At 54.2% G+C, this 20,615-nt stretch overlaps 7 protein-coding genes across 7 annotated transcripts; 1 reads left to right on the forward strand and 6 right to left on the reverse strand.

Moving 5' to 3' along the window:
• Window positions 1–59: 59 nt before the first annotated feature.
• On the reverse strand, window positions 60–2,579 carry MRS44_008726 (uncharacterized protein; the record flags this gene model as incomplete). The annotated part of the gene is made up of 1 exon (XM_065621035.1): window positions 60–2,579. One exon carries the CDS (start codon window positions 2,577–2,579, stop codon window positions 60–62), a length of 2,520 nt encoding a protein of 839 aa, XP_065477107.1.
• A 460-nt stretch (window positions 2,580–3,039) lies between these two features.
• On the reverse strand, window positions 3,040–3,945 carry MRS44_008727 (uncharacterized protein; the record flags this gene model as incomplete). The annotated part of the gene is made up of 3 exons (XM_065621036.1): window positions 3,040–3,407; window positions 3,461–3,855; window positions 3,908–3,945. 3 exons carry the CDS (start codon window positions 3,943–3,945, stop codon window positions 3,040–3,042), a joined length of 801 nt encoding a protein of 266 aa, XP_065477108.1.
• A 625-nt stretch (window positions 3,946–4,570) lies between these two features.
• Window positions 4,571–7,811, reverse strand: MRS44_008728 (uncharacterized protein; the record flags this gene model as incomplete). The annotated part of the gene is made up of 4 exons (XM_065621037.1): window positions 4,571–5,636; window positions 5,691–7,375; window positions 7,427–7,561; window positions 7,683–7,811. The coding sequence occupies 4 exons, from the start codon at window positions 7,809–7,811 to the stop codon at window positions 4,571–4,573; spliced, it is 3,015 nt and encodes a 1,004-aa protein (XP_065477109.1).
• A 1,847-nt stretch (window positions 7,812–9,658) lies between these two features.
• MRS44_008729 (uncharacterized protein) lies at window positions 9,659–11,271 on the reverse strand (the record flags this gene model as incomplete). The annotated part of the gene is made up of 3 exons (XM_046269662.2): window positions 9,659–10,320; window positions 10,371–11,137; window positions 11,195–11,271. The coding sequence occupies 3 exons, from the start codon at window positions 11,269–11,271 to the stop codon at window positions 9,659–9,661; spliced, it is 1,506 nt and encodes a 501-aa protein (XP_046132183.1).
• Window positions 11,272–12,474: 1,203 nt separating this feature from the next.
• Window positions 12,475–13,841, forward strand: MRS44_008730 (uncharacterized protein; the record flags this gene model as incomplete). The annotated part of the gene is made up of 2 exons (XM_046280076.2): window positions 12,475–12,569; window positions 12,632–13,841. The coding sequence occupies 2 exons, from the start codon at window positions 12,475–12,477 to the stop codon at window positions 13,839–13,841; spliced, it is 1,305 nt and encodes a 434-aa protein (XP_046132184.1).
• Window positions 13,842–14,223: 382 nt separating this feature from the next.
• MRS44_008731 (uncharacterized protein) lies at window positions 14,224–16,055 on the reverse strand (the record flags this gene model as incomplete). Its single annotated transcript, XM_046278565.2, has 5 exons — window positions 14,224–14,443; window positions 14,497–15,570; window positions 15,622–15,748; window positions 15,814–15,878; window positions 15,934–16,055. The coding sequence occupies 5 exons, from the start codon at window positions 16,053–16,055 to the stop codon at window positions 14,224–14,226; spliced, it is 1,608 nt and encodes a 535-aa protein (XP_046132185.2).
• A 1,108-nt stretch (window positions 16,056–17,163) lies between these two features.
• On the reverse strand, window positions 17,164–20,235 carry MRS44_008732 (uncharacterized protein; the record flags this gene model as incomplete). The annotated part of the gene is made up of 4 exons (XM_065621038.1): window positions 17,164–18,027; window positions 18,079–18,463; window positions 18,515–19,886; window positions 19,989–20,235. 4 exons carry the CDS (start codon window positions 20,233–20,235, stop codon window positions 17,164–17,166), a joined length of 2,868 nt encoding a protein of 955 aa, XP_065477110.1.
• Between the last annotated feature and the right edge of the window lie 380 nt (window positions 20,236–20,615).

Consider the following 20,615-nt stretch of genomic DNA (forward strand, 5'->3'; position numbering starts at 1 on the left):
ATTTCCCTCCCCTTCTCTTACATAGACCAAAACATGCCACTTCGCTCTCGTATGAATCATCAGTGAGGTAGAGGAATCGTGTCGTTCTTAATCAACCCGTTCCTCCTGGCCATGAACCAAAGATGATGCCTCCAGTACCGCTGGTTTGACTCCAGGTTGTCGGTACTCTTGGCCTTGTGCGTCAGCACCGTGTCGATGACCTTTTGCGCAGACTCGGTCTCCTTCTTCTGCAGCAGCGCGCCCACCAGGTCCGACAAGCACGGTAACGATGTGACGGGACGACCAGCCTTGGCGAGGTCGTCAAAGATGCGCATGGCCTCCTTAGTCTCACCGCTGATGGCATGGGCACTCATGACACGCTCCCAGAGGGTCTGGTCACCCTGCTTGACCACCGAGAGCTTGTTCTCCTTGAGCAGCAGTCGTACTCGCTTGATATCTGGGGGGTCTCGGCGGAGGGCGCGCTCGATGAGGATAGTAACCATGTGCGGCGTGACGGCGAAGCCGTTATTGCGCATGTGGTTCTGTACGGCGGCCATGGCGTCGTCTGAGCTGCCCTGGATGCCATCGACCGCATACAGCATCTTTCCATACGTCTCGAGATTGGGCTTCAGGCCGGCATCCTCCATATCAGCAAAGATGGAGTGCACGGCTTCCACCTGCTCCTCCGAGGTGGCATAGTCCATCCGCTTGACCACCTCCTCCAGGAGAATGGTAAAAGTGGCAGTATCAGGGTCAATCCCCTGTTGCCTCATGGCGCGCAGAAGGTCTGTCACCTTATCCGTGTGTCCAGCTCGAAGGCTCTCGCTGATGAGGATGTTGAAGGTCCGGACATTCGGCTCAAAGCCCTCTCGACCAGCCCATGCCAACAGCTCGTGGGCAGCATCTGGGTACAGGTGCAGCATGCCCTTGAAGGCAGCGTTGATGACATGGATAGTGGGCTGCACGGCCTGGGCCTCGGTTCCATTCTGAACTGCCTTCTTCCACGTCATCACCAGCTCTTCGAGCGCCTGGATGCCCGCCTGGGTCTTGCCTAGCTCGATGAGGGCTGAGATGCGTTCAGTCCATATGACAATATCCAGCTTTGTGCCAGCCGAGACGAGCTGGCCCCATAGTGCTTCGACCTTGGCAAGGTCCTTGCACTTCTTCCACCCGTGCATCATGGCCGTGTACGACTTGAGTGTCATGGGCATGTTCAACGAGCGCATCAGCTCGATTGTCTCCTCCAGCCGTTTTGTTCGACGAACCGCACACCACACAAAGATCCAATAGTCGAGGAAGTCGGGGCTGTCGGCCAATTGCTCCCTCACCCGGGGGTTCTGTTCCAGGCTCTTCATCATGTCCTCCCAGATGGCACTCATAGCGCCGATATTGCGCGCGCGGTATGCCGACTTCAAAAGCTTGTGAAACGAAGTAACACGGGATGCGGCTATCTTGACAGGGTCTTCTGCCCACTCATGGCTCTCGGGTTTCATCCACTGCTCTGCCTCAGTCGTGAGCATGGTCATGACAGTTGGCCACTGGTTCTTGACGTAGACCCCGAGTGCGTCCATCTTTTCAGCGGGCAAAGTGTGATAATTGGAGAGAATGGAGTGAATGTTGTCCTCAGTAAGCTGGTGCTTGGATAGCACAGCTCGGGCAAGCACCAGCAGCGGAGACAGGGCAACCCTCTTCTCACGGCCAAAGTACCTGACATCTGACGCAACAGCCAGAGTCGCCAGAAGAGCCGGGATGATGTCTTGAGCTTGTGGTGGCGGATACTGGAGGAACATCGAGGCCAGTGCGCGTGCTGTTGGGTTCTTGCTGGAGTCCTGTGTCTGGTCCTTCTCGACAAATCTGGCCTTCTCTGCGTCTTTCAGCACCTCAGGGACCGAGGGCATTGCAAAGCGGAGTTCTCGGTCAACTTCTCCAGGACGCTTGAGCTGGGAGACGTGCTTCCACATGCCGATGAGCTCGTCCCTCATCTGAGTGCGGGTGTAAGATTTGTTTCTGGCCTGCGTCATCCTGATACAGAGGTTCAGGATAAGGTCGTTCCTGATGTCGAGGTCGTACTTCCCGAGGGTACTATACACCTGTGACAGCCGTACGCTGCGTAGGTAATGCCCATCTCGTAGCATTGTCAGGCTTTGGTCGCTGAGTAGCCCGGTGACGGCCATATAGATGGGCTTGGGCAGTTGGCCTCGGAGCTCCTGGATGCTGGGCCAAATCTCTTCGTCAAATACTTTGAACTGCTCATGCGTCTTAATGTCCCTTTCCCTAAGCTCCTTGAGTCTCGAGGCGATCTCGAGCTCACCAAGAATGGGGACATTGGCAGGTTTATTCTTGCTGGAAGGGTCAACCACCTCATTGAACAAGGCCAATGCAGAGTCCTCGTGTCTCCTTTTTGAATCCTTCGAGTTCCCCCATGGTCGGCGTCGTGCTGGATGCCCATTGCCGGGGTTGTGTGGTGAAGATGAGGCTGGCGTGTGCGAGATCGAGGCATCAGCCCTTGTCGAATACAAGGCCACGGCCCCCAGCCGCCTTGTGGAGGCCGTGCGGGCCTGCACCAAGCATCTTGAACAGACTATTCGAGATGCATACATGGCGAATGGCCGCAGCGGGCTTCAAAAGGATGAAGGTTGCAGAAGTCGGAAACTTGATGGTTGAGCTCCAATTATTTTCAAGGTGAGGTCGGAGTCAAGGTGTGTGGCCAATCAGGTTTCGGTAGTTGCACACCACCTCGGTAATCCTCGGTGTATACATGTACCGGGTAGCTCTATTGGCATGAGTTATCCCTCATCAGTAGTGGTCTCATTGGCATCCATAGCGACTTGAATGTTGAATGTATCTCTTCTGATTGGTCATACTTTCTCTGAATGTTTATGTAGCCTCAGTCTTAAGTGTCTACCTGGTAAGATCAACTGATACATGAAACTCTCATCTTAGGTATTTCTTATTGAGCAATTAATTGGAATATCATTAATCTTGAGCTATCACACATGACCTTTCGCAACAACCCAAAGCGTCTCTAGCATAGCAAACCACGAGAAACAAAACCGCCTCTCATAGCGAAGCCGTAAAACTTCCATCAATCTCCTTGACCTTCTCCACGCTCCTCACATACCCCTCCTCCGCTTCAAGTCTCTTCACATACGCCGCCACCTTTGGAAACTCCTCCCTCCACGAGCCTCCCTCCCAGCTGCCAAACTCGTCCAGCTTGCCCTGCGCCGCGATGAGCGGGAAGCTCATGAGGATGTCCGCGGCCGTCAGGGTGGCGCCGCAAAGGTAGTCGCCGCCTGACGTCGCGAGGTGGCCCTCGATCATGGACAGGTTGCGCCGCGTGTTAGGGAAGATCCAGAAGGAGAAGATACGGTTGGCGAGAATGGATGAGATGGGTCGGATGTAGAAGGGGACGTTGGGGGATTTGAGTCCTGAGATGAGTTGTTAGTGCTGAGGCTGGATGGAGGTGGATGTGTAGACTTACCACCCACGATGAGGGACATGACGAGGACGGGCATCAGACTGCCTTCGCAATAATGCAGATAATACTGATATCTCATCCAAGCCTCGGTCTCTCCACCAATCTTGCCCTCCATACCCTCCTTCCACCGGGGTGGCATTAGCCTCTTCCCCTCGGGGCAGTGCTCGGTGAGATACTGCGTGATGAAGCCGCTCTCAGCCAACATCACAGGCTCCACGCCCTCACCTGCACCCGCGGGGGTTACACTGATGATGGGCGACTTGCCGAGAGGGTGCACCTTCTCAAGCTCTGGCGGGGCAAGCTTCGTCTCCTTGTTGCGGCGGAACATTTCCAGAGTGTACGGCAGCTTGAGCTCCTCCAACAACCAGAGGATACGCTGCGAGCGCGACTCATCGAGCCTTGAGCCAGGGTCAGTATCATGATGAGAAAAGTCCACGGCATGTGACGTACCAGTAGAGCTTGACCTCGGGAAGTTCGTTTGAAGCCATTGTGTCTCGGAATTATTATATTAAGAGTGTCCAAGGTGTTGAAATGATGATTCAATTGTGTAATGATGTCTGAATCGAAAGAAACTGTCAATAATTCTGCGGAATGTCCTCAAGTTATATATTCTAGTCCCGGTCGATTTGCCCGATGTGGCCGGTCTAAATAACTATCCGATCATGATGACATCCGATCCTGCGGATCGGCGGTCGGATGCTGAGATGCCGATCAACTTTCCGGTGCAGTTTTCCTATTCAGGCCGTCATCCGCCCTGTCACATGTGTTCCTCAATCACTTCAAAACTCCGACATGGTCTTCCATAATTGTTATATATCGAGATTTGAACTCTTACATGTCTTGATTTTGGCTAGCTGTAGTCTATTTTACCTCCCTTATGCTGCTAGCTCCCTATCCCGAAGCCAGGTGGGACACAAACGCCAAAAAAAGCTCTCTTGGACTCCGCCCTGTTCCTGTACCTGAAAGGACAACCTGCCGCCGTCCGCTTCCTGTATTCCCTTACATGCCTTGCCTGCCTTCCTCTTCAACGCATCTCGCTATGCAACAAAACACTGCATCCCATGCCAAAAAGATCACATGCTCAAACTTGCTAAATCATAGCCCCCTGACTCTTCATCGTCGTCGGGACTTTGCTGCCGGCGCCGGCGCTTCGTGAGCTGCCTCTCGCTTCCGGGTCTGCTTGCGAGATCGTGGGGGTGGTGGAGGATCACTGTGCAGGTGACCCAACTCCTCCAGAGCCGTCGTGTTCTCCCACTTGAGGCAGCGGTAGTGGGGAATCTCGGGCGTCTTGTCTCGAATGCGAGTGCTCATCCGCTTGTGAGACTCTTCCTTCTTCTCTGTTTCGTCCTCGTTCGCAAGATATGCCTTCCGGTTCTCCATGTTCTTGGCGATCTTCTCCTTGTAGTTGAGCAACTCCTTGCGGAGCTTCAGCTCATTTAAACCGCGGGGGTCGAGCCACTTGATGAGCTCATCAACCTGTTCTGGTTCAGAGATGTAGCCCCATTGGTAGGCGTTGAAGACGCTGGTGTCACCCTCTTCCATGGTCTTTCGCTCGGGAACCGTCATGTTGAACTTGGCCTTGTACTCGTCCTGAAGCTCGGTAGGTAGGTCGATGTAGCCCTCTCGTTCCAGCTCATCGGGTCCCTGCACCCAGATCAGACCGTTGGCGTAGTCGGCCGATGCAGTCGAGCTGTCAGGAAGACCGCCGTATGGCATGCCATTGCGCTCAAACCAGTAGTAACGGTTCCAGAATCGATCCTTGCCGAGAACTCTGGTGCGTGGGCAGTCGGCCTCGCGCAGGTCGTTGTCGATGACAGCAATTTCCTCCTCGCACTTCTTGACGACATCCTCCTTCTTCTGGATGTCCTTGAGTAGCTTGATGAATTGCTTGGACTGAGTTGGGCCCTTGGGGGTCTTTTCAGCCTTTTCCTTTTCCTTGCGGGCCTTCTCCTCTTCTCGCTTTCGTTGCTTAGCCGTCAAAGGGCGTCGTCGTTTTCTCGTCGACACTGGGTCGTCCTCTGTTTCCTCACCATCTGCCTCACGCGAGATGTGCGAGTCGTCCGCGTCGGCCATCTTGACATCTTCTTCATCCTCGCGGGGATTCAGCGGTGGCGAAGGCGGCATGTTATCCGGCAACATCAGCTTCTTTTGCTCGTTCAAGTGACGGAGCTCCTCAACGCTATACGGTTCGTTAGCCAACAATTATCAGTAATTTGAACCGGCTTCGACTTACGCTTGCTTTCGCTGCCGCTGCCAGTCAATCTTTTCCTTGCGATAGGTGGTCATGGTCTCACTGCAATCCTCCATGTACCCCCGGATGGCCTTGGTCTCAGTGGTCAACATGCAGATGATCTGCAGCGCCTTGACACGGTGGTTGACATCGAGCTCAGCGTATCGCTGTCGCACTGTCTCCTGCGACGCATCGACTCCAGGAGGCACCAATTCGAGCAGAAGCTCCTCGCAAGCGTCGTGTTGGCGCTCATTCTTGGACAACTGATGAAGCAAACCAACCATGATGCGTTCCCAACCACCGTTGACAAAGTCGCGCTTTCGGAGATGTTCGATCCAATCGTAGTCCTGGAGAAGCTGTTCCGCACGGTGCTTGGTTTCCTCCTCGCTTTCCTTCTCAGCGGCAGCCGCCTCGGCAGCCAGTCTCTCTGCCTCCAGCTTGGCAAGACTGCTACGAGTAGCACGTCCAACGGGCTTCGGTTCTGGCTCGGGAGTAGGCTGTGCGCTTGTGTCCTCGTCTTCCTCCTCGTCGCTATCCTCTTCCTCGATCTCTGGGAGTGTGATTCGAACTTTGCCACCATCGGCTTCAGAATCGACAAGAATCTTAAGGACCGAGCAGTGAATCTCGTCGAAAAGTTGGATCGGAACCTGTTCAGATGCAGCACATAGAGTTTGGACGTAGTCATCAAATGTGAAGGAGTCCAGCTTGAAGACCTCGCAGTACACGTTCAGTGTGTCCCAGGTTTCGAGCAATGGGCCGACGGAAGACATGTCAATGTTCTTAGATAGGTCATCGTGGGTAGAATCGCCGTTTTGAACTTTGACGGGCGGGTCTCTGCAGAGGAACTTCAAAGCAGGGCGCTGTCGATCGGTTCGAGGCTCGAGCTGTAGATCCTCAATCGGGTACTTGGGAGGAGGAGGAGGCGGGGGTGGTGGTGGCGTTGGGTCGCGGTGGATGGGAGTCTGAATGCCATAATCCGAAGGAGAGCTGAACGGGTTGCTATGGACGGGCATGTTCACAGGCCACTTGAGTCCCTTGGATGCGGTTCCCTGCTGACCGGGTTTCACCTTGCTCTTTGGAGCTGGCTTAAGCTCCGGTAATCGCACAGGACCCGAGTGCAGGGCAGCAACCAAGTTGTGACCGTTGGTGTCATGGTTGATGTGGGCTCGCTTTTGTGCCTGAAGCTGCTTGCGCTCCAGAATCTTGGTGTCGTATCTAAGGTGAGGCGGCACGCGCGTATCGATGTGGTACTGGCTCGCATAATCATGCTTGACCAACCAAGGTGCGCCGTTCCACGCATCGCGAGTCACTGTCTTCTTGATGAACGATCTGAGCATGGCCTTTGTAAAGACACCCCGGTCTCGGCAAATGTGCTCGTCAGTAACGATTGTCTCCTTTTCTGAGTCCTTGAGGTTCACGAGGTAGCGAGTCGTGGGCAGGGCCTTGCTGCCGTCTGGAAGAGCACGAGGGCCAAATGTCGTCTTGTCGCGAACCAAGCCATGAACGCGCTCGCCGCCATCCAAGGTCACTGTAACCTCTTCGCCAGGGTAGTAGTCGAGCTTGAACTCCTCGTAAATCTGGTCAACGAGGTTATCGAGGCGAGAAACGGTCTGAAACTGCACTCTACGCAGAATAGGACCCTTCAGCGCCTCGGGAAAGGAAGCTTCGACTTCTTTGCCTCCAGCAAGCTAATTTTATCATCAGTTGGTGCACGGTGATCGAGAGAACCGAAGACTAACCTCGCTCTTGAAAGCTTCAAAAAAGGTCAGGCCTGAGTGACCGGTGATTTGATCATTGAACCGACGCTGATTGTAGAAATCCATGCTAAGAAGGTGTAAGCTACAAACGGCTCCAGCAAAAGCGCATGAACAGCACTTACCGATTTAAGTAGTCCTCATAGGAAGCAAATATCTCCCCGTTTGGGGGATGTACCAAACCTATCAAGAATCAGCTCCTGCGCGAAGCAAGAAATCCGGTCGACGTTGACGGGCATACCTCGGCATTCTCATCCTCGATCTCTGCGGGAGGCAGGAATTGAACGGGCTTTCGCTTGAAGAGAACCTGGCGATGGTGGTTTAGCGGGTGCGCGGGTGGCCAGAGCAAAAGATCGGGAGGGCGTACCATGGTCTAGTGATGCTGGGCGCAAGCGGTCGAGAATCAAGTGCAAAAGAAACCACCTGCAAGGCTGAGAAGCAGCCTCCCCCCACTAACAAGTTTGTCGTTGCAGGATGTCGCGACGGCGCAGCATGGGTGAGGGTGAGAGATGCGGTTGCGAGACGCGAGTGCGGGCGGTCGATTGTTTGCGAGGCGAAATTGGTGCCTCGTCGCTCGTGTGGGCGGATCGAGGAGAACGCGGGCGCGCGGGCGGGAAATCGGGGGTGGGTGCGTCGCGGGTTGATCGAGCCCGGGACGAACGACTTACACGGCGGGAGGTGGCCGAGAAGGTGTGAAACGGGAAGAGATGCTTGATATTCAAGTATCTCGGTAAGGGGATGCTGTAGATGTGTGCGTCGAGGTATAGCACAATGGTGGACGAGGATGCCTCGAGTACAGTGATGTAGGAAGGAAGAATGGAGGAAGGAAAGGAAAGAAGCGGGCTGACGCGACGGGAGCAACGGCGAGGTGGTCCCGGGGGGAGGAACTAGAAAAGAAGGAGCGAGGGTGGGCGCCAGCGCAAGGTACCTCGAGAGATGGGGGTGTACAGTGGGTCGATTGGGAATCTGGGAGTACCTGTCGTGCCACTGACGGTATAGGTGGTGATGCGGTATCTTAAAGGTACATCTACTTCCTTGTCAGTGCCGTCCCAGGTACCGCCAGCATCTAGCATGGCCGTGCTGAACACCAGGGTCAACAGCTTTACCATGGGATGCACACAAGCTGGGATAAAGCTATAAATTGCCCCATCAGGAAGATTAAGCTCATTGAAGATGATTACAGAATATATCCGTTTGCAGGCCGACGACCCGTTTGTGCCTGCTCGAAGAGGAACATTTTCCCAAGAAAAAATGTCCCAGATTTTTTTAGCCTTCCCGGGCACCCACGCATCAACGCACCCCTGTCACCCGCGCGCCGGCACCACATCCTCCTCGTCCTCCGTCCTCCTCGCCTTAGAACCACCCACTCTCCTCTCCCTCCACTCGGCGCGACTGACCCTCGCCGGCCAACAAAACAGGCGCCTCGTAGACTTTTGCCCACGTTCTTGGACTCGTTGGGATCGTCATCTTCCACTGCATCCAATGAACCCTGAAGCATGATTCTTCGACTTAGTTTCGACTAGATATTGCCGTTATTGCTCGACCTGCAAATCTCATCTCTAGACAGGGTGGGCCGTCTCGTCTGCCCGCCTCCTCCGGGACCGCGATGGCGGGTTTGACGCGACGACCATCCACGTCCCGCAAGAGCACGCAAAACCGTCAATCAAGCAATATGCGACGCTGAATTCACTGCAGATTATCAAAAACAGCGCCACGGCATTATCTCGTATCGAGGTTGTGCGATATACGGCGCCGCAAGTTTCGATAACTCAACTTGAACGCGTCGTATGAGCAGCACAATATCCAGACAGGACGTATTTAATTTGGCCGTGTTAGCTCCTGATATTCCCCTGCATGCCATTCCAGGCTGCCATAATGAAATACCTGGCTTTTCTGACTTTTTGGCGTCGATCTGGGGGATGCCTGGATCCTAGGGACCAAGCTGGAGGTTCTTAGACCAAAGGGGGCGTTCAGCCTTGCGCTTCACGTGGAAGACCCCCACAATTTTTGGATGACTCAGCTGCCAATATGGCTCAAAACATTCCCGAGCAAATCCGCCAGGGGCTTCATAGAAGTGAGGATGGAAGGTATTATTGACTGGGCTTCCCCTTTTCCAGATAACTGCCTAAATAGGTAGATTGGTTGCTTCGGAATCTTTCAGAATTTTCTAAACAATAGGAAATCTATTTTAGGGTATCTTTACTATATACACCCATCTCATGCGGTAAAATACACCACCATGTAGCCCACCCAGCTGCCGACAACTCCAATTGCGGAGTATGAGCTGGTAAACATCAATGGCAGAAACTCGTAGCTCTTTCCAAATATGATTTGGTGTAGAAGCGAGCAGTACAGAATGAGCGGGATGCTCACTGCAATGTACAGAGTGCTGAATCGGTCCAGGAGGAAGATTCTGGGCTTGTTGGACGCCGGGGCGAGACGGTCAAATGCCATGAGGAACACCACTAGCCACATGATGGTGTAGATGGTCTTGACAGGGAACTCGGCGGGCGTGAAGAGCAGCGGGAAGAGCGATACATGGCCTGCAACGGCGAGAGGCCGGAATGCACCCAGATGTCGTCTATCACGCAAGGCGATGAGGCTGAAGGGAATGATGACTAGGAGGATGGCCTTTTCATGAACGTGCCAGCCGAAGAGGAAAGAGGCATAGCCGCACAGGGTGACGGCGCCAATGAAATTCTCCCAAGTAGGCTGCGAGAAGAGCTTGAGAAGCGGCAGACCCTGGAAGATGAGTGTGAGGATGAAACACGTTCTGGGGCTGATCTCGGGCAGAACAGCGAACGAAGTGTCTCCGACCAGGCCGCGAGTGACGCTCTGCAACGCGCCCTGGTTGACCGCCCAGCCAAGTCGCGGGGCAACTATGATGAATTAGCGATAAGAAACACTATTTGCCAAGTAATGAACTTACCATGGATCAAAACGCGATCCGCAAAGGAGTAGAGGGCCCAGACATTGGGTGCCCAGTACGCATGGCAGAGACCCCGCGAAAAGGGAAACAGTCGGCTCAAGAGCTGCGGAATCTGGCCCAGGGCCGCAAATGGACCAAAGGCGGCTCCAAAGATGGTCCCGATACCCAGACCGAGCTTGATACAGTTAAGAAAACGGATCCGGAAGATGGACTTGGGCGACAGGCAATATGCCCGCAGGAGAAAGACAAAGTAGGCCAGGGCTAGGTATAGGTAGATGTGCTTGAAGCAGAGCAGCGCGGCGAACACGAGTCCACTAGACAGGAGAGTGCCCTTGCAGCGCGCTAGCACCAGCGACATCACCAAGATGCCGTACATGAAGCCATTGTACTGGAAGTGAATGTGGTCGATGATGAGCAGGCCCGGCGAGAGGACAATGGACAGAGCGGCAACCTGCGCGGCGCGTCGCGACTTGAGAGGTGTGGAATCGATAAACGACTGGAGAGCCCACACGAGAACGAGCTCGGTGATGATCACGGTGGTCCGCTGGAAGTAAACCGTCTGCCAGCTGTCGTAGTCGAGGTTGTAGACCTTGACCATGAGGGGGTCGACGAGGCGGGCGACGTGGGCGAGGACATATTCGAAGTAGGCAAAGAAGGGCGGGTAGTCGAGGGTCCACTCCGACGTCTTTTCAAAGTACCACTTGTCCAAGGGGAGGCTCTCGGTGATGGCGAGCCAATTGCGGTGAACTTCAAAGTCGGTGGACTTGCTGTTTGACGAGGTGGTTAGCTCTGTAGGCATGATGGGGGAGCTCCGGGGAGCTTACTAGGCTGGGAACAAGAGGATCTTGAAAGCAGCAGCCACCAGCGCCGTCTGCGTCAAGGTCGGGTACGACTCGCTCATGGTGATGATGTCGCCTCGGTGGACTTCAACTCAGCCTCATGACACTGGCAGGGAAGAGATGAAGGGGTGCGTGCTGCTGCTGTTGGGGAGCAATCATGACGAGGAGCTCTCAGGAGTCAGAGATTGGCTCGTTGTTCTTTTTTGGAGTAGGGTCCCCACCAGGCCGAATGGGGAAATATGCATCCATCGTTCCATTGAAGCTGGGGTTGGACGGATGTTGACTGGGAGGGTAGTTTGGGGCAATTTCGACACTGAGTAGTGAATTCATATTGGACATAGGTAGTGATATAGTAACAATCGACATTGAAAAGAAATTCAGCATGCGTCTTGCGTCCATCTCTTCAAACCTCGTCGTGCTTCTAGAAGGGTGCGATGCTCCCTCCGCTAGCGAGGGCCCGAGCTTCTTGAACCCCTGGCCTTGTCTTCTGGGGTTGGGCTGGATCCCACCAATAGCCGAAAGACAGGTGCATGTTAAACTAGCCACAATGATTCAGTGTGAAGCTGAAGGAAAGGCGGGTTGAGAGAAGCAAATATTGAAAAGGATATGAAATAAATGATTGAAATATCTATTCTGTTGCTATTATCGTAGTTGCATGTATGTATTTCATGGTTTGTCTGACATAACATGGCTGAAGTTAGCATCTACTAGGTCCCTTCAGGGGCATTCCTCAAGGCTGAGTTGAACTGGGCTTGTCCGTGGCTGTCGCGTGTGGCTTCATCAACCCACACTCCAACAGCCGCCCCCTCATGAGACCCTTTTCCCTCCAAACATTTGTTCAATTGTTTCCCCTTTCTCCCTTTTCTTCTTTGAATAGAGTACCGAGACCTTCTGTAGACTTTGCTAGCCTATTTCATTGTCTTGATCCTTTTCCTGAGACGTTGGGTTTGACTTGTTTCTTTTCTTCTATTGGTGCCCTCCACCGCCAAAAAAAGACCGCCCAGGGGCCCAATTCCATCCATCGTTGATAGTGCAAAGTGTCCTCAGCCTTGCCCGCCTTTTCTGCTCGTACCATTCTCTCCACTCCCTCCCTTCGACAATCAAATCCCCGAGCTTGGGTAGAGAGACAGACAGACGGACGCTTCTTGTTCTTGTCCAGTCACGAGGTTGAGCGCTCTCGTCCTGCGCCAGGCACCGCCCGCCCTTTGTCCTCCCTTGTTTGTTGAACGGCCTCTCGCAGCTCGGAGCCACCTACCCTCTTCGCCATGCGTTTCTCTCTATCTTTGGCTGCGCTGCTGGCAGCAGGCCTCTCAGAGGCGCAATACCTCATCAGCGAGCTCAGTTTCGGTCATGCTGGAAGGTTTGTTGTTGCTCTTTCCGTGTAGTACAACCTTTGTGTGTGTCGCTGACCCCCTCGTCTAGGATAAGTCCCCCCGAATCCCGCGGGGAGATCCCCAACTTTGCCCTTCAGGGCAACCCCCAGATGCCAGAGGTTCTCTCCAACCGCATCATCCTCACACCTCTCGCCCCCGGTAACCAGCGCGGTGCCGTCTGGGGTCAGCAGCCTCTGCTCCGCAACCAATGGATCGCCGACGTCGACTTCCGAGCCAACGGGCCCGATCGCGGCCGCGGCAACCTCAACATCTGGCTGGTCCGCAACGGCCCTGCCTCTGTCGGCTCCGGCAGCATTTACACCGTCGGCAAGTTTGACGGTCTGGCTCTTGTGGTGGACACACACGGCGGCGCGGGCGGTATGATCCGTGGTTTCCTCAACGACGGCACCGTCGACTTCACGAGGCAGAGCAACGTCGATGAGCTGTCGTTTGGGCACTGCGGTTACAACTACCGAAACCTGGGCCGACCCTCGCAGATCAAGCTCCGACAGACATCCACTTCGTTCCGCGTCGAGGTCGACGGCAATCTGTGCTTCGAGTCCGGTAGCTTTAGCATCCCCACCGGTTACCAGTTCGGTGTCACGGCCGCGACCCCCGACAACCCGGATTCGTTCGAGGTCTTCAAGGTGGTGGTCATGGCCGACAACTCGGACTCGGCCCCCGTCCGCAACAACGACCCCCCCAAGCAGCAGCAGCAGAAGCAGCAGACGCCCAACAAGAGCCCCCCCAGCCGAGGTGCTCCCCCCAAGAGGGAGGTCTCTGAGGGCGAGTACGCCGACGAGGACCCCGATATCTTCCAGACGTCCAAGACGCAGTTCATGGACCTCCACAACCGCCTCCAAAACACCAACCACCAGCTCTCGTCCCTGCACCGCACCTCGTCGCGCCACCAGCAGGAGGACGTCAAGCGCCACGAGGAGGTGACCAACCTCATCGGCCAGCTGCGCGCCGACATGCGCAAGCTCGACGACATCACGGCGCTGCAGACCCGCGTCATCGAGCTCGAGAAGGAGGTCAAGGGCCTCCGCAAGGACCTCACCCGCAAGCTGCAGTCCACCGAGCGCTCTGTTCGCGACGTCCTCTCGAGTCACCACAACTCGCTCTCCCAGGCTGTCATGGCCAGCACTCCCGGCCACCGCTTCCTGGTTCTCTTCTTCCTCGGCACCCAGCTCGCCCTCGTTGCCGCCTATGTCATCTACAAGCGGCGGCGGGCCACCATGCCCAAGAAGTACTTGTAAGCGGATGCCTTGGGTGCATCTGAAGGTCGATACCTAGTGGGTAGGCGGTTGTGTATCTAGTAGAGTGAGGTTGTTACGACTTCACGCCTTTCCTTAATCGTCAATGTGTTCTTGTATATTAGATGTATGAGCTGCACATGCGAGAGTTTATGTTTTGGGTAGCAATGAGCATGATAAATTCCATAAATTGATACCAACAGTGCCGCCTGCTGATCTGTGTTGTCCTATATCATTCTCATTCCTGAAACCAAGCCAAGCGCTGAACTGACCAAACCAAGGCAAGCAAAAGACAAAGTAGTCAATGCATATGCCATATATACCCGTCAGGCACTTCTCAATATTAACCCCATTGCTCGTCGAGCATATTACCCCCTACTAGCCCTCAAATCTTCTCAAAGCTACCGTTTATCACATCCAGCAGTTCATCGCCCTTGGGTGCACCTGCAGAGAGGTTTTCATGTCCATCAGCTGTAACGAGAATATCGTCCTCAATACGAACGCCTCCAACGGGATAGTAGGCCTCGAGGACATTGCGATCGATAAACTTGGCGTGTGCCGAGTTGTTGAGGAAGTATCCCTCAATGAAAGGTCGGCAGAAGTAACTGAGGGACTTGATTAGCATCAAACAAGTCACAAGAGGGATAGTTACACTTACATTCCAGGCTCAACCGTGACAATCATGTTGGGTCGAAGAGCCTGTCGTCCCTTATAAGGTGGTGGCGCAGCTACCATTCGCTGCAGAGCGACCAGGGCTGTGGCTGTAACCATCTCACGCTTTCCACCTTCAATGTGGAAGTTGTCTCTCATCAAGAGACGCTCGGCGCCCGTCACGTCGTGAACCTCCAAGCCAACGTGATGACCCAGGCCGTGAGGGAAGAAAGCAGCAACGGTGCCAGCCTTTTGAATCTCATCAAAGTTACCTCGTAGGATGCCCAACTTGCGAAGCCCCTGGATGGCCACATCGCTGGCGTGTAGATGGAGCTCATAGAAGATGCAGCCAGGGCGGATCCGCGCTATACACTCATCTTGCATGCGCTGGACGATAGCATGGATAGCGGCGCCCTCTTTGGTGAAGGTACCGGTGAGGGGAAGTGTCCGAGTGATATCGCTGGCGTAGCATTGCCACTCGCAACCAGCATCGACGACAATGACCTGCTTGCCTTCTAGAGACTGGTTGTTGGCCTCGTAATGCAAAGTAGAGGCGTTGGGACCGGCTCCGGCAATGATGGGGTATGCCTGGGCATGAGCACCACGGGAGGTGCAGGCTGAGAGGAGAACAGCTTCGACATCCTGCTCGTTCCGCATACTGAGGATGCGTTCGGCAACAGCACGATGAGCAGCCGCCGAGATGCGCGCAGCACGGCGAATGAGCGCAACCTCATAGTCTGTCTTGATCACTCGAGCTTGGTCCATGGCAGGTCGCAGCTTGGAGCAGTTAATCTGCGTCTGACCACGAGGACGGTCGGCGAGCTTAGGAGCCTGGTCCGGGTGGAGGACATAGAGAGTCGTGGCCGGTCGGAGGTGGCCATGGAGAAACTTGGGCAGCTGAGCCGTGTATCGAACATCATCCACATCGAAGCGGCGCATCGCCTCTGCGGCGTCGGGAGTGGCACCGTACCATAGCACCTGTCGCGGCTCAACGTAGGGGATCCAGAGAGTGAGGCGATCATGTGCTATCTCGTAGGTGACGGAGCAGTCGGGAAAGTCGACACCGCTCAGATAATAGAAGCTGTGCGTTTGTTAGAAGACGGCTCATCAAGGTGAGTAGTGTGCGACTGACTATCTGCGTTGTTTGAAAGGAGGCGACTGATCCGAGTCCTCGTAGAGCCGAGTGGGTTCACCGGGAAGATAGATGAGGCCGTCAGTGGCACCGAGCTCGGCGGCGACCTTGCGGGCATGGAGTTTTGCTACAATGCAACGGTCAGCAAGGAATAGACCCTCAACAGATGAGATTGGTGAGCTGGTCGCATACCGGGATACTTGTTACCGCTACTCCGACTACTCGGGCCCTCGTTACCCTTCTTGACCTCAACGCATCTACCGCGCGGTTAGCCAGCAGCTCAGATGCTCAGAGACGAGCAAGGATTCTCACAGCGCGTCAAACTCATCCTCGGGCACAAGCTCGAAGTGGATGGTGTTTCTTTCACGTGCTAGCGGTGCGTCTCGCTGGTCATCCCCGCCGACCAGCTTGGGCGGCGTTGTGAGAGCTGCCATGACCAGTGTCGCTGACTGTTGTTGAGCTGGCGAGATGAATACAGGATGATGAGAGAAGACCAGCGCGATCCTGGGTAAATGAAATGGTAGGTATGAAGTATGAGGTATGAGAAACCTAACCTTGTGTGAAAGGACAAAGACGCAATATGAAGCTCCGACCGGCACAGCCCGTATCTAGGTCTCCTCCCAGAAGGTGCCAGTTCCCGTCCCGTTGCGGTGCTCGACGGCTTAGCTCAGCGTATCGCGTCTCAGCGATAACGCCCTGCAACCATAGCTACCTAACCAACACTAACCGCCCCAACTGCTAACGTTTGGTGGCTGGTGCCATTCGCCTCGACCCGATACTAATGCATCGACCTCATGACGCAACCAGCCCCGATCCGAATGTTGAGGACGGGAGTTGGCGTCGAGAGATTCACGTGTCATTCTCTCGCGAAGAAATACTACGTAGTAAGTTACTCTACCCCTTGTCTTGGACGATCTAGAGCGCCTCTAATCATATTCATACAAGGTCTAAGACACCTCTCGAGCATGTGCCAATAGCCGCAGCCCTATCAAGTTATCCATCTCATCCAATTATCCATAGCGCCTCGGCAAGTGGCTATCTTGGCCTCAACACTTTCTTCACGCAAACAACACAGCTTTTGCTTCTTCATGCCCTCAAGGCAAATATCATTACATCTATATCCATGACAAGATGCACTCCTTGACAAGATGCAGCTTTTCTCATCCTCCATCCCATCTCATCCCTTCACCCCTATCCTATCCTCCCAACCCAACATGTCGGTCTACTACGTATATCCATCCTACACATTCCCGAGACCTTCCATGTATATACATCCAATCGCGCCCCGTCTATGTGCCCGGTCCATCTCTCTAAGAATGTGGTCCTCTTTTTTCGTCCTTGCGTCGCTGGCGTTGCCCGGTTCCCCCTATCGTCCCTCCTCCAATAAAAGACATCCACCTCCTACAGCCATCATCCCCATGCTCATCGTTCAAATCATAATCGCTCTCCCCCCGAATAAAAACAAAGTGAAATTCAATGGCCAACGCCTCGCGCGCTTTCCTTCCTCCCGTATCGTAAAGTGGGTATCAAATGTAGAGACCGTTACATTCCTTGAAATCCTCCTCTTCCAGAACCAAAGAAACCTCCCCAGTCCGCCTGCATTCCCTGCTCCGTAAACATTTGCTGGATTTGCCTTTCTTGGTGGCGTTGTGTGTGTGCTCTCCGGTTTGAGATCGAATGTCCCTGATGAATTGCGTGCGTCTGCGACATCGGCCGGCGTTGCATCATTGGCTGACCCTGCTGCATGGCCATCACGCTTGACGGGTTGTACATTTGACCCGGCATACTCATCATGGGCTGAGCCTGCTGGTGCATCATGTATGGTGGTGGCTGTCCAAAGATTTGGCTCTCCACATCATCAAACGTCCCGGTCAGGAAGAGTTGCATGTCCTGGTTATGATCACCCACGCTGGAAGACTGATCTGTCTTGCTGGGGAATCCGAGTTCCATCATAGGCTGGTTCGGATACGCAAAAGGATCCTCAGAGGGAAACATGAGCGAGTCGAGCTTGTTGACGGGGTTGTGGATGCTGAGCGGCTGTCCTGTGTAAGGGTTTCGTTGTGTGCTTGTCGCCGTGCTGCTGGTCGATTCAGGCGTGCCTCGCTGCATGTCAACCGGCATAAAGTCGCCAAAGTTGGCCGAGAATCCGTGGTCCTGGAAGCCTGGCATATTCCCGCCCGCGATGGGATCCACGGTGCCCTGGGAGAGTGTAGTCGGATACGAGCTGGTCGAGATCTGACTGGTGCGAGTGAAATCGGCCGTTCCGAGTGACGACATGCTTGCAGGGATCGGGGTGTGGTGAGACGACACAGACGATGGTCGCCCAGTGGGCGCCGACCTCTTCTTAGAGGGAGCTGGTCGCACGCGTCCAGCGTCCAATTGCTCAGGCAGTTGGTCAAACAAGACCTAAATCCGGCATGTCAATAAGAATGACTTGCACGAAAAAGGGAAACATACCTTGAGAGCATTTGTCACTCTTTCTGCCGACATGCTCTTTTCTGCCAGTGCTGCAATCATCTGCCTTCCGGCACGGGCATCCGCAAGAACCTCGCCAGAGCCAGGCTTTTCGGGATTTTCTGTGGCGTAAAACACAAGTGAGAGGACGGCAAAGAACTCGGTGTACAGCATGAACCAGTAAGGTCCGCTGAGCACACGCTGTTTCCGAATCTCCAGGCCAATGTGCACGATATTCCGAGACACGCTGATAGCGGCCGCTGCACAAGCGTAAGACAGTTCGTCGACCTTGTTCGCTTGGCTCAGGCGAGGAGACACGTAGTGTAGGAATGGTCGGTATAGCACAAGTTGCACATGCGCATAAGCAAATCTGAGCAGATGCCGGATGCTATTTCTCATATTAGCATTTCAGTCTAACAATCAAGGATCAACTACTCACCGGACCGTTTCTATCGGACCCTCACCACTTGGTCGCCAGTGCTGAGGCAGCCTCTCAAACCATGAGTGAAGGTCAGCCTCGATTTCCTTGATCCGACCATAGCTGATCAGATAGGTTGAAGCGGGTTTGTTATCCTTGGAGAGACTTTGACCCAGTCCTTTGGTTGGGTACACATATTTTGTGACCTTGGACAGAATTTCCATCAGTTCTGAATGAGCGTTGAAAGCCTGGAAGAAAGAGGAGGATCCAGGAGGTGGTTGCAGGATCCCAGTCGATGTAATGTACTCATCGTCGACCTCTGTAGGGAAAGGTTGGTCGATATCGTCGACATTGAGGAGGAGAGGAAAGCCAAGTAATGTTGAAACATAAATGTCCATCTGTCGAATCACGTAGAAAACGCGCTTGCGGACTTCCTGCTCAATGGTGTCGATTTTTTCGTGCTGCAAGTGTCGATGCAGACCAATTCGCAGCGATGAACGGAGTGCGATGCCGACGAAAGAGTAGCAGCTGCTGAGGTTTGATGTTGCTTGAAGAAAGAGAATGATGAATAAGAGAGCTTGTAATGAGATGAGATCGCGACAATCCGTGAGGTCCTGTAGTACGGATCGTGCCGCATTGTAGTATTTGAGACCTTCTTCCGTCGCTTCTCGATAAGCCATGCTTCCGGGGTCGTTGTCGTCAAGATTGTTGTACATGCAGCCGAGGGCCATGACAGAAAAGAGCAGTCCAAGATATTGCGTTTCCTCTTTCGTTAGATTGTCGAGCGGTCGGTCATAAATCTTTTCCATATTGTCGTAGAAAGTGGGAACGTGAACAATTCGAACGAGACAGGTCGCGCAGCTGAGAGAATAGTAACACAATTTCCTGGCAACATCTTTAGGTGGTAGCTCGGGATAACTTGGTACGGCAGAAAAAGGCGTTCCGACAGAGGAGAGAGATGGTGACTCGAGGCCTGGAGGTCGTTCGGCGCGTGGTAAGAAGGGTTGTTTTCCTGTGGGACCAAGCATTCCCCTGAAATGCTCCTTCATGCGTTTCAAGAAGACGGCGCCGGAAGAGATACCGTGGAAATCCCAGCTGCCCTTTTCGTCAAGATCAAGCTGGCCAACCGAGTCGATCATGGAAGTGAGGTGAGCGTCATTCGGGTCGGGCTGGGGCGGCTGGGTCTGTCGAGCCTTGGCGGCTTGGGCGCGTGCATTTTCTCGATTGCGGAATTCTTGTTGAATGGCTGGGTCAAGATTTGGATCGGCCAGGTCGACATCTGGCATGAATTTGTGTAGTAGTGACTCTGCGCGTTGCAGACGGCTTTCCAGGGCCTCGATATACTGTGGTGCCGGATTCCTTCTTCTGTTCGAGGGTTTGTCGTATGTACATTCTAAGAGTCAAGGTTAGCTCGCGCGTCGCTGTCGGTCGTGGAGATCAGGGGATCGAAAAATGGGCGTATTGGGCGAAGGGGGGAATCGAGCCGGCGTCATACCATAACTATAGACGGAGCAGTGTGTGCAAGGTTGTTTGCCATCGCACTTGATCTTTTTTCGGCGGCATTCGTCGCAAGCGCGCGTTACTCGTCGTCGCTTTTGGATGGGCTGGGATGGCGCGTTGGGTGCGTCCTCATCGCCCTCGTTATCGGACTTGATGCTGGCTGATGGCGATGGGGCATCGTTATCCTGCCAGTCTTGGGTCGAAGACTGGCCGGCATCGTCGTCGGCGACGTCTGGTGACATCTTGGGCTTGATTGAATTAGCAAAGGCGATGTATTTGATGGTTTAATGAATGGAGCAAGTTCGAGGTGGGAGGGGCCAGGGCGCGGAAGACAAGGGATCGTGAATGTCCTGGCAGGGCGCACAATGAGCCATGACCGATTGATTCGACCAACGTGAGCAAATCGCGCGGGTTCAGGCTCGAAGGCGTCGAGAACGGAGGTAATAAGGCGCAGGGAAGGCGACTTCAGGAGTGCAACGCTCAGGTGTCGGTGGGACTTGAGCAGAATGGGCAGACGGATTCGCAAGCACTTTTCACTCACCAGGTGTCGGGCTCGATAGCCACACTAAAGCCGAACGCCACGGATCAGATACTATGAGGTGTTCAAAAAGGAGAAGGTTGT

This window comes from Fusarium solani (assembly GCF_023522795.1).
Source record: "Fusarium solani strain SB1 chromosome Unknown bctg00000005, whole genome shotgun sequence".
In the NCBI taxonomy this organism is placed as follows: Eukaryota; Fungi; Ascomycota; class Sordariomycetes; order Hypocreales; family Nectriaceae; genus Fusarium; species Fusarium solani.